At 43.2% G+C, this 12,156-nt stretch overlaps 1 protein-coding gene across 2 annotated transcripts in view; it reads right to left on the bottom strand.

Annotated features, from left to right (window-relative positions):
* RELN (reelin) overlaps positions 1-12,156 on the bottom strand; it is a 300,342-nt gene that overhangs the window by 75,659 nt on the left and 212,527 nt on the right. For both annotated transcript variants that reach the window (XM_075429592.1, XM_075429593.1), the window contains exons 21-24: positions 11,818-12,010; positions 9,089-9,201; positions 2,185-2,322; positions 1,380-1,566 (exon numbers count right to left, since the gene is read on the bottom strand). In XM_075429592.1, coding sequence (XP_075285707.1) covers positions 1,380-1,566; positions 2,185-2,322; positions 9,089-9,201; positions 11,818-12,010 — 631 coding nt within the window. The remainder of the gene's footprint in view (positions 1-1,379; positions 1,567-2,184; positions 2,323-9,088; positions 9,202-11,817; positions 12,011-12,156) is intronic.

Genomic DNA, 12,156 nt, shown 5'->3' with positions numbered 1-12,156 from the left:
GCAGTAAACAGTAGACATTAAAATAAAAAGGGGCTATTTGAGCAAATGCAAAGAAATTGAGCCTGAGAATATGAGCTCTCAAAACAATACAGAACTGTTGGGCAAGTATAAAAATATTTTTTTATTTTCTACCAGCATGGCCACTAGATGCCTTGAAAAAGATCTAAACAGAAATTAAATAAATCACCTTCTGGTGATGGCACGCAGACTGCTGCTACTCAAGAAATGAATGATAACCTAACCCTTAGAGATCAATAGATAGAAGCCAAGAATTTCTAATGAGTTTTTCACTCCTCTTTAGCAGAAATCAGAAGAAAGATCATAGCAGGTTAATTCTAATTTAGCAAACTACTTTGAGCAACTTGGCATAAGGAACTCAGCCAGAAGGAAAAACATCTAACAGAGAAGACAATTATATAAAAAAATCCAATTATCACAATTAGCTAGTTATACTGATTAGTCTAATATGAAATCTTCAGCACAGAGCTGCACTTCCAGTGGAGCTGGATGTGAGACTATGTAGGAGTGCTGAAAATTATTTGATGGGTTAGATTTTTTTGTAATGAGGTAGACAACACAAAATTGCATAGCATTGCATATTGGGTTATTCTTCTGGGACTAATCTGACTCTCATGACAGCAGTGACAGTTTGATTAAACCTTTAAAAGAGAAGCACTTAGCTGCATTTATACTCTTCCTTTCAATTAAGAATAAAACAATACCCAGTACTAGACCCGAGGAGAAACAATAAAAAATAAATCTGTGATGACAACCCATAATCATACATCTGGTCATAAAGATCTCTTTTTATTTTAGTTATAATTGTTATTAATTAGCAGATTTCCCTATATCTCTTCCCTGAAGTATTATTTTTGTCTGCAAAGCATCCAAGTTATACAAAAGAGTATCCTCCTACAGGCTAACTACATTCTAAAAGTCTGGGGTGTTCTTTTCACTAGTTTTGGTCCTGTGACCTCAAATTAAGCTGCTCGTTCCCTGGAAAGCCAACCTTTCTCCGTCCCTTATCCAGAACAGTACAGAACAAACAAATGAGAGCTGGGGATAGCTGAGAAAGAACCGAGTCTCAAAACAGAAAATGCACAATTGAGACAGTATGAATGCGCACGCTTCCCAGCACACTGACGATTTGCTTCCTTCCATTACAGCTGGTGTTTCTTGGATACATAATGCACGTGTCCCTCCCTGTCTCTTTTGATTGCTTTGTTCTTTACCTGCGCCGCACAGCTGCGCTCTTCAATGCGCTTCTCATACTGCATGCTGCTTTCTGCCACCTTCCTTTTCTTTGCCATACAGCCGCGTGATACTCCATTCAAACTCACATTATGTGCCTTTCTCAGTCTCCCATCCCTTGCTAGTACCTTGCTGAAGTAGAGCGAGGAGCCAGATGAGATGACCCCACAACCTTCTTCAGGCTTGACGATCTCTCCCCCAATAATTTCTTGCCACTCTGTCTTCATGCTGTCTGGGTTCTCAAAATCAGACATGATAGTTGAAGGAAGGGGATTTTCAGGCTGACATTCAGTACCCCGAAACCCTGAGTCACACCTGGAAGGAAGCATAAAGGTAACAAGCTTTTAAAGACTTTATTCTGTGCTGACAACTCCTTAAGGCAGCACACTGACCTTTAAAAATTACATGTGAAATAACAAATCATTCTGGGATTGGAATTTGGGATCCTGGAAATGAGATGGAATAACTGGATAACTGGAAACATTCTATATCTTATTTTTAAAAAAACTCTGTGGTGCCCAGAAAGTTTGATGCCGGCAGGCAGTAGCATGTGCTCTTGGTACTGCATCTGGTCTGACCAGGGCTGCTAAGCAGTGCTGAGCTGGTTCCTGGGGCCCTTCTGACCCAGCAAAACAGCTCTGGCACTGAGCTGGTTCCTGGGGTCCTTGTGCAAAGGCCTGGAGGGGCCATCAGGTCACTTGCTGCAGGGCAGCCCCGTGCCTGGATTTGCAAAGGGCACGGGCTCTTGGACGGAGAGATGCGAGCAACCAGCTGTTACTGTTGCTTGAATGGTCTAACCCACCCCCCAGTGCTTTTATTCTTTAACGTTTGCTCTAAAGACAACAGCCAAGAACAGAAAAAAGCATACAAAACAACAGGATACCTGAAGTATCAGGAGACCATTGTTAAGAGGAACTGGCAAATGCTTTATACCTGCAAACTCCATGGTCGCACCAGCCATGTCCGCTGCACATGTTGGGACACTGCTGCCCGATGTAGATGTTGTCTAAGGCCCATTCATCTTGGGCTGTGTAGTAGCACTGACTCCAGCGGAAACGTGTGGCGCTGGACCTTAAAACCAATAACAATGCTTTAAGTTGTGATTCTTTACAGAACTATCTGAAAAAAGATAAAATGCAACTATAAAAAATAAAGTAAGCTGATATCACAATCACAGCCCAGCCTGCAAAGACTGGCACAACCACAGACAAATTTTTGTAAAAGAACTTTCTAGATTATGCCATTTGCTGCACAGGGCTATATAATGGACTTTCCAATCATTAATGACATTTCTGAGGAAGGCTGCCGAGGTGTTACAGGGACTTCATGCATTATTTTAAGATAAACCTATCAATGAATATTATTGGATTTTTATTGCGTGCCATTCTATGAGGGTGACAGGATGAAAAACTAGAAAGATGGATCTAGGGCGTGACTTTGATTTTTATAATTTTGGTCACAGTTAACAGGTTATAAGTTGTGTAAAAAGCTTTCTTCTGATATTTATTATTAAAAAATTTCTATTACATTAAAGTTCTTGAGTGCAAGTATTTCTCCTCTTTGAATATTGGCTATTTCCATTCAACACTAATTGACTGTTTTTTATTGGATACAGAAATTTCTTTTTACCAGGATGATTCTAAACTAGATTTTGCTCGCATATCCCTGGTGACATTACAATTAGCAGCTTTTGGTAAAGATCCTGTTTCATAGCACCTACCTTTTTTTACATTGCAAATAGCTTGCTCTTGGCCAACTACTTAGACAAAATCCACAACACCCAAGGTTTTTGGTAGGGAATCATTGGATTAGATTACTTGCCTATATATAACTAAGCTCTGGATATTTGTAAATTCTTCAAGGAGAAAACCTTGCTGTAGCTTCTCCTTTCCATTTAAACAGTTTCCCTTCAACAGCTTCATTTTTCTGTATTATAGTGGAGTCAGGTAACATTATCTATCAAAAAAATGCTTGATGCTGGCCCTCTAGGAGATTGTCCTATGCGATATCGACATTTCCCATGCTGAGTGACTCCTGCTAGCCAAACCCAGCCTGACATCCACCACCCTCAAAAAACAAGGCTGGAGAAGAAAGTGAATCACAAGAAGAGTAATTTTGGTCACCGCTGAGCCTTTCCAAGCTACCTTACCAGCCTTTGCACATCCAACAGGTTACAGGCATTGGCTAGCGGCAGCGCCCAGCTGGTGGGCGCAGAGACCCCTCTACTCCATGCTTGTGCCAGAATGAGATTAAGAAAAAAATAACGCACATGAAGTGAAATAAAGATGGGTAATCGTTCATTGTGCTGGAGCAAAAGGGGCTGTGCTGGCTGTGTGACAGGTCTGGGAATAAAGGCGTGGTGAGAGCAGCACGGGTGCTGAGGCTGAGTTGCAGAGCTGCGGAGGGGGTGGACAGGGAAAGCAACGCTGACTGCAGAGAACTGAAAATCAGATGTTAGACTGTGACAGACCTGTGCCTGGCCAAGGGCCAGCTGAGTGGGCTGAGGACAAGAAGCAGGTGGTTGCTACAAGGAGTTTCTTTCCTAGCTTGTTTCCGAGGTATATGGCTATGGTATGATGGCACGGGATATAACGCTGTTACTTTAATTTAAGACACCCCCACCAGCAAAAAAAAAAAAGTATTTATGTAGAACGACCTGTTAAAATGAATACTGTAAAGGTGGCTGAGCCACCTGATTGCATGTATGGAAGGGGAAAAACACACAGAGGCGGCCTTGTGCAGCTAAAACAGACAGTACAACAGAGCAGTTCACCATCCAGTCACATACGGCAAATGTACAAAGATCAGTTTAGTACATGCTTGGGGAAATTTTTAGAATAGCAGTTTTTAATTTCTTTAAAAAACAAGTAAAGCTGCCTAAGGGCTTGATTTTTAATTGAAATGACCCTTGTCTGTTTTAAGTATCTGCTTAATATTGAAAATATTGTAAACATTTTTACAGCATGCAGAACTAATCTGTGGGGGCAGATCTGCCAATCAAATACTCCTTCAGGATATGATGTATTGCTAGGTTACATTACAAGAGCTATGAATTATTCTTTAAAAGTGCACAATGCCAGTAACCTGCACATGAAGTACTTCCTAAGATTGCACAGGCACAATGGACAGTGAACATTCATCACAATTATTTGCTGCTTATTTTCTGAATGCTCTGAAGGCAGCACATCACCTTGGTGGTGGTGTTCACATTCTCTACAGAGCATCAACGGCACCGCAGAGAGCCCTGAGAGAGGCTGTGTGCTTCAGAAAGACGGTAATGACTGGTGTTGACTCTCACACGCACGGAGGAAAATAACAATAGTGAAACAAAAGAAAGGTTTTGTAGCAGGCAAAACTCCCACCGCCACCTCGCAGTACAATAAAATTGTGTTGTGTTGTTTGTCCGGGAGACAGGAGTGAGAGCACTGTGGCCGGGCTCCTCTGGTTTTCATTAGTGAAGGTGTGTGGGTGTGTGGGTGGAGGTGGGGTGTGCGACTCTGCAGCCCCAGGGGTATTTACAGCAAACTGGGGGGGGGGATTTACTGGGATACAGGGGCACTTTCACCATCCTGTGGAAGTCTCGTGTTGCCCAACATGTGGTGGTGCCCCCTGAGCACAGTTCCCAGCGCTGCTTGGTGTGGCGTCGATGGCATTTCCCCAGCCACTCGCCGGCCGCTGCCGGGTGCAAACATCCCTGTAGGGTGGCTGTGTGGGTGCATCATGGCTGATTTCGGGGCACCAGGCTCACACCCACCCGCACAAAGAGTGGGAAGAGCCAACCCATGGGTAATAACAAGGTGCGCCCAGTGCCTGGGGGACCACCGTGCCTGAAAACTTGCCGAGACGACCCCCGCGCAGCACTGCTCCGAGGCTGTTCCCAGGCTGGACTCCTACCACAAGAGCTGACACCAAGGCCAACAGCCCATGCTGGGGCTCACGTGGGTTTCCCTTGAGCAAAACCTTTCCCTGGACATGCTCATCATCCTGCTCCTGCTGCAGGGAGCTGCCCCGCAGTGGAGGGGAATGCCACCCTGCCAGGCACAGAGCACAGAGCCACATGCTCCTGGGTCAGCTCTGTCTTTCTCCTTGGGTCTCAGATGTTGGCTACACATCAAGCAAAGGGTGAGATCAGCTCCGCTTTTTACTTAGAAACTCCCCCAGACGGATGCAGTGATGGCAGGAGGTTTGTTTCCCTCATTTAAGGGGAAGGGAGGAGTCGTGTTGCTGTCTGGAGATGAACGTGTGGCTGAAGCGGAGGGGTGTGCATCAGCCGGACAGCTGGGGATGGTCCCTGGGGAGCCAAATCCTAGCGGGCAGGGTTATTTTTAGCTGCAGACAAAGAAAGCTCTCGCTCGGGGACAGCTTCACCGCTGCGGGGATCCCAGGGCCCCGAGCTGCGACGGGGCGAGGGGCTGCCCTCGCCTTCTCCGCCAGCGGGGAGGGCACGGGGGGCTCGTGGGAAGTGGGGCCACCGTCACGCGGCTGCAGGTAGCAGTATCTGTCACGGATGCAGATTCCTCTCTGGGCGAGGGGAACTGCGTGTTAGGCTGAACTCGCAATGGCGAAAGCAACGCCCCTGGAAAGCCAGTCCCATTCACTGCTTCTGAAAGCTTTCCAAGGCTGCTTAGCACCTCAAGGTAACAACAGTTTAAGAGGATTATGCTGTTAAAAATGGTAATCAACAATTTAAAAAAGCCACATTAATTAAGAAAAGAGAATCAGGATCTGAGTGTCAGCTGCATTCTCAGTGATAAAGTACCAGCTTTCTGGACAGTCACCATTTGGACACCTATTCAAATGAGAAGCGCAGTATTGAGGAGTTATGAAAGCGTTTTATCAGAAGCAAAATAAACCTCCCCAGTTCCTGGTATTTCTTCCCATTTTTTTTTCATGCTACTGGAAGGCAATCTGGCTTTCTGATGACATTGTATCTAAGTCAGGTTGATGTAAAATAAAAGTCATTCTTGTTGCGTGACATTTTGCATAAGCACAAGGAAATCGTGGTGAGTCCCAGATGTATTGTGAGTGAAATGATGTTCTTTCTGTTATGAATTTTTTCAGATATGTGATTTAAAGTAAAATCATTGTCTTCTCTCCCGATATTAAAAAACCTAACGATCTTATGCAAATTTGTAGGTGATAAAATTATATTTCCTACCTTCTGAGTTACCATAATTACATTTACCCAATTATCCTGAAACTCTCATTCAGTCATTAGGTGTTGATTTGTTTATGAAGTCAGCAACTGACAGCTGCTTGTATCTCATTAAGGCCTGTTCATATGTAAATGCCTCTCATAAAACTGAAATGAATTTTCATCAGTGTTAGAAATGTTCAGTTCAAGTACAATACAATTTCAGCAAGCAGGTGCATACATTTCATTTCTCCAATACAAGTCTCACTGTTGCAGCAGATTTCCTAACACCCCAAGCCTTGGATAACACAGGGACCTTGTATACTCATGCTTGCCAGATGCAGAACATCTACAGATGTGCAGAAATACCAGCACACCCAGGAAGTTTTACAAGAGAAATAGGTGCTGTTATGGACAATTTTCCAGCTGCATAAACATAGTAACGCCGCCTGACGCTACCTACACACCCAAGGTGCAAACCCTCAGCAAAGAGCCGTGCGTGCAGGGATAAAAGCTCTGGCAAGGCGAGAAGGGCTGTGTGGGGCTGTGAGAACATGAGGAGGCTACTGAGGGCCAGAGCAAGGCTAGCAAGACCTCAGGCCCTGGTCTTGAGCCCCCCTTTAGGTGGTTCGTTTCCCTGAGCAGTACGCACAAGGTGGGCTGCGGGTTCGGCAGCCCTTGTCTTGTGGGGCTGAGCCAGAAAGAAGGGTCCCAGGGCCCCTTCCCCTTGCCCTGCTTTTGGGAAGGCAGAAGTCCTACCTCTCACCCTCTGTGCTGGATTTCCTGGCCGTTACATAGTGTTGATGAAGGGTGGTTGTTGCAGCGGAGGGTGGGTGGCAAAGGGGAGGAGAGGGTGCCCCAAAGAAGAGCCCTGTGGACCGTACTGGCTGCCAGGCTCCTGGGATGATGCCCTCCATGTGGCTGGGCTGGCAGGGGAGTTCTGCAGATCACACATTCTCCAGCAGCCCCCAGGTTTGTCAAGGCAGAAACTTGCCCTCTGTTAGCAAGTGTGCTTTAAAAATGCGAAAAAAATCCCCTCCAGTCTCAAACCAAAGGAGCGCCTGGGCCCCTGTTCTGCTCCTTGCCGGTGAAAAGGAGGGAAGAAAGAGGGAAAGTGGCTGAGATATGTCTGGTGTGTGGATTTCTTTTGGTGGGGAACATACAGTCACCCTTCCTGTTCATCCCCATTACTCCACAGCACAACACGGTTGTAATGAAAAAGTGTTTTATGAAGAGCAAAGTAATGTTCAGTGGTAATTTGTACCTTAATTACAAAAAAACTCTGCTAACAGACAGGAATCCCTTCTGATAAAAGACAGAGTGCGAAATATTTATGATTTGTGCACAGCACAAAATAGGAACCTGACTATTATTTCATCATGATTTCTCCCCACAGTCTCCTAAATTAAAATGGAATTATTTGCTTCTGTCACCTCATAGGCTGAAGAAAATTATTAGATCCTACAGAAAAAAAAGCCTACAACATTGGCATTAACATCAACTATACAGTGTATAATAATAACTTTGAGTACTGTATATACCTTATAAATAAATTTAAAAATAACTGCCTACTTTGGAGTATATCCTGCAAAATTGTAGACACTTTCAAAACACCTAAGTGCCTATATGAGCCACAGTTTTTATAGCCGGCGGCACATAACAACATGTAAAATTTAGTACATTATTAATCTAAATACAAAGCAGCTATTCATAGACTTAATTGTGCCATTCGGTATTATCTGACCTGACATACTTTAAGGGTTCAATATTTGCCCCTGATGTTTTGCCTGGAAATATGAAATTCTGAATAGTGTCTGTACAGTAGTCAGTATGTTGAAAGAAAGTATCATCGTGGGGTGGTCGATAGAAATAGATTGTGTTGAGGCTGTGGGGAGTGCAGAAAAATAATGAAGGACAGGGAAATACAATGATGTCTTAATCTGAGCAAGCTCTCTTTGCAATTGCTGTGATGGATTCAGGTCAAACATAAGCAAAGTGTAACTCTGATTGGAATAATTTAATTCTCAAATGAAGGAAGCCCTTAAGATTATTGAGATTTATGACAACTTTGTATGTTATAATAAATCTTTTAAAATAAATAATGGAAGAAATCATCTAGTTAAATAAGTAAAAACGTTAGGACAGGCAGAACAAGATTACAAGAAGATGAATAGGATAGGCTTTTCTGATAATTTCTGTTGCTGCTTTTTGCAGAAGAGAACGTTATTTTTGAAGACATGCTATAAAAAGAAACAAGAGGTAAAAAATTCCCAGAAGTGAATCATTGGTTATTGTTTATACAAGGCTTTGGTCTGAAGATGTGAACAATAAAGAATGTGCAAAATAAAAATTAACAATCCAAATAAAGTCTTCCTCCAGTGGGCTATTTACAGACAAGTACCACTATTTTTGCAAAGGTCTGAACTTTATTAGAATGGTCACAATATGTATTAAAAACAAGCCTAAACAATAGTTTCTGGTGACTTCACCAACATTTCACTCTCTAATTATGTAAGGAAGGCATTTTATGTTAAATACCCACAACAGGGTCAGCCCTGGCCACCCACAACCAGTCACCACTGGGCACCCCCCACCCATCGCCTTGAGTATGATCTACAGAGGACTTGATCTCTATCAGAGCAATATCAAAGCAGATGAACTATCTGCACCCAAAAAGAAAAAATAAAAGAAAGAAATGCTTACCAAGTCTTCTGTGGTAAAAGGACGGTGATTCTCCTCCACTGAGTAAATTCGCTGGAGTGGTAAATACTTGCTGATGTAAACTCCTGACAGCTTGGCATACTGGGAAGACATTCCTTGAAGTAAAATGTTTCAAAACCAGATTTAATGTTGAGGCAGAATTGGGAACAGAAGCGAGGGTCAAACGTTCAAGGAACCAGGATCTTGCCTGGGTCCCGATGTTGCAGCAAAAGACCCAGAAGCAGGAAAGTCCTGGCATGATCCAAAAAATTTCTCAGGAAACTAACAGTAGTACAATTCAGGATAGGAGAAAATCACATGGCTCATTAGTGACTAGTAATCTTTGTTTTCCTCCATCAGAATGTCCAGCTCATTTTTTTACTGCTCTTATCTCAGCATCTAGCACTGACTACGAAGTCAGTCTACAAGGCCACTGAGGAATAAGTCTACAAAAGTGACCTCCAGACCTTTATACCGCTCATTTTAAAGAACTACTTGTGAGTCCTGGGGATGCTGGCTCCCCTGGCTGCCTCCATCTGCAGTGGGGAGCAGCAGTAGGAATGGCCAGATCCATGTGGGAACAACCAAATGCTGGAGTCTATGGAGTTGCCTCCAGAGGTGCTTACGGTGCTCTGCAGCTGTATCAACTTTGACACCTACAGCAAGTGGTGTAAATGACTCCTTCCTGCTTCTGTGATTCTTTCTGTATTAAACTCAGATTCCTAGAGAGGTCTATTCCTAAAATTCTCTTTTTTCTTTCCAGAAAATCTGACCATTATCACATTTTTGTATTAAATATAAACACAGTCAATTTCCCCAGCCTCTTACAGTTTTCTAGACCTGCTTTTCCCAGGTTACTCCATTTTTCTGCAATATTCCATTCATTTACTTATACATTGTTAGAACAGCACCCAAAACTTCTGTGCTGTGGTTTTGGTGAGGTATTAGTAAAGTACTCGAATGTTATTACCAGCCTGTGTGTTCCTTTCCTAGCTACCCACTCAGAGTCCCTTCTGCCACTGCTGCCTAAGCACACTCCTCCCGACCCTCTCCACCTCTCTGAGAGTCTTTCGCAGTTCACTGCTCTGCTCATCCCCATGTAGAGTGCCAGGCATAGGGGGGACCTTTGGGACTGACACTTGCCCATGCAAGTAGCATACTTTGACTGTTATGAGACTAATAATAAACCTTTGATACTCTACAGTAGCTAAAACAACTAAGAATATTAATACAGTTAAATCATATAGTAAGAGTTATATATTAAGTATGAAGAAGGGCAGAATATATTACTTTACAGAGAAATTCATTGCTCAACTATCTAAGAGTATTAATTGAAAATCTGGTAGCTTATTCATTTTTTTTTTCTCCAGTAGATTTTTTAAAGGCTTAATTTCCTTTCCAGCAGTTTTCAAACATCTTTCATTGATTCATCTCTCCTAAAAGATCTTATAAAATAGGATCTGATCAGTGCATGCAAAGCAAACAAAACTTTCAAAGATTTTAATTAATTAGCGTTTTGTGTATTTGCCAGATTACGTCCTTGAAATACACTACAAATCGCCTTCTCCATTACTCTTTTATCACAGCAACATGGGTGGTGTGAGACAAATGATTTGGCTGCAAGTTTTTTTCTCTGAACTCAGCTCCACTGAAAGAGGAAAAGAGCACTAAAATCTTCCATGGATGGCAAGGACAAACCCCAAACACCCACCACTAGGAACTATTCTTGGACACCATGGTGATGCCTGCTAGGTATAAAAGACATGAACATCGTTTGAAATACAGTATTTATAGCTTTCCTCTGATTTCTGTTTAAGGCAAGAAAGCATTACTTAGATTGGCAAAGTTTAAAAATTCAGTTATTGCTGTTTCTCTACTCTGCCCACCAAAGTAAATGTGGCAAAACGCAACATGGCAGAAGGTAACAGGACAATGCTTTCATTGCTCATAGAAGATGTGGAACTGGACGTTCAAATCCCTCTGTGAATCTACAGAGCAGGCAGTGAAAAGGCACCATGACAAGTTCCTTGACACCCTCCGAACCTGCTCAGAGGCAGCCAAAGGACCTTGGTTAGTTCACCCCGAGGCCAGGGAAAGTCCAGCTTGCCATCCATGAGGGGAAACAAAAGCACAAATTATGGCCAAATGCACTATTAGCATTTGTGCTGAGACAGGACTGAGCCACACAGGAAAACAGCAGCCAACACTGCTACTTACACTTCTAGCAGAGATGGGGAAACAGCCGGTCATTACGGCCCTGGACTGTGTTTGAACCAGGAATGGGAGATGAAAGGCTCTACATTACAATCCCCTGAAGGAATGCACTTTCCATTTACGAAATGGCTGCGCATGAGGGCAGAAAGAATTTCTATCCATTCAATTGCCAGGAAACAGTAGATGCATTTTGCTTTGAAAAACAAAGCAATAGCGCAGGAAATATCTCGGCCATTACTCTGCAGCTCTGTCTAACTGTGCCCCAGTTCTTTTCTCAGACTTGGTCCATTCCTGTCACAATTTTATGTTTCAGGCTCTCAGATACTTTTCTTCCAAATACCACGAAAAACAGTTTAAGTACTTCTATTAGCAATTTTGACTGATTCCAACTGAGAATTTCATTATAGAAAGGGGAATAAGGAAAACATCCTCGTTTGTTCAATGCCACAAGTACATTTCAGATTATTTCTGTCTAAGAGGATCTTATGGAAGATAAAGGTTCTCGCAGCAAGCCTCACCTCCTGAACAAGATGCCATGTGAGGCCATGGTTGGTGGAATAGTCCAGTTTCACCTGGTTGTCCATGTGAGGAGTAAACGCCTGACCGCAGCCCATCACCAAGTTGAACTGTATCATATATGAAGCTCCAATCTGCATAGACTGGGTCTCCACATAGCGCATGCTGGAAGCTAACTTTGAATCTCCTGTAAAACTGAGAAATGTAAGGAAAGAATCAGGATCCATCCCCAAAAGAATTCAGAATGCAACATTATGAGTGGTCCTGGGTTAAATACAGTAATGCTTTTTTCCCCTGTTCTGCAGATTGGCACATGGGGTGAGACCACGCACAGAGTCATC

Source organism: Opisthocomus hoazin, chromosome 8, assembly GCF_030867145.1.
Source record: "Opisthocomus hoazin isolate bOpiHoa1 chromosome 8, bOpiHoa1.hap1, whole genome shotgun sequence".
NCBI classification, from domain to species: domain Eukaryota; kingdom Metazoa; phylum Chordata; class Aves; order Opisthocomiformes; family Opisthocomidae; genus Opisthocomus; species Opisthocomus hoazin.
This window is presented reverse-complemented; position numbering and strand designations above follow the sequence as displayed.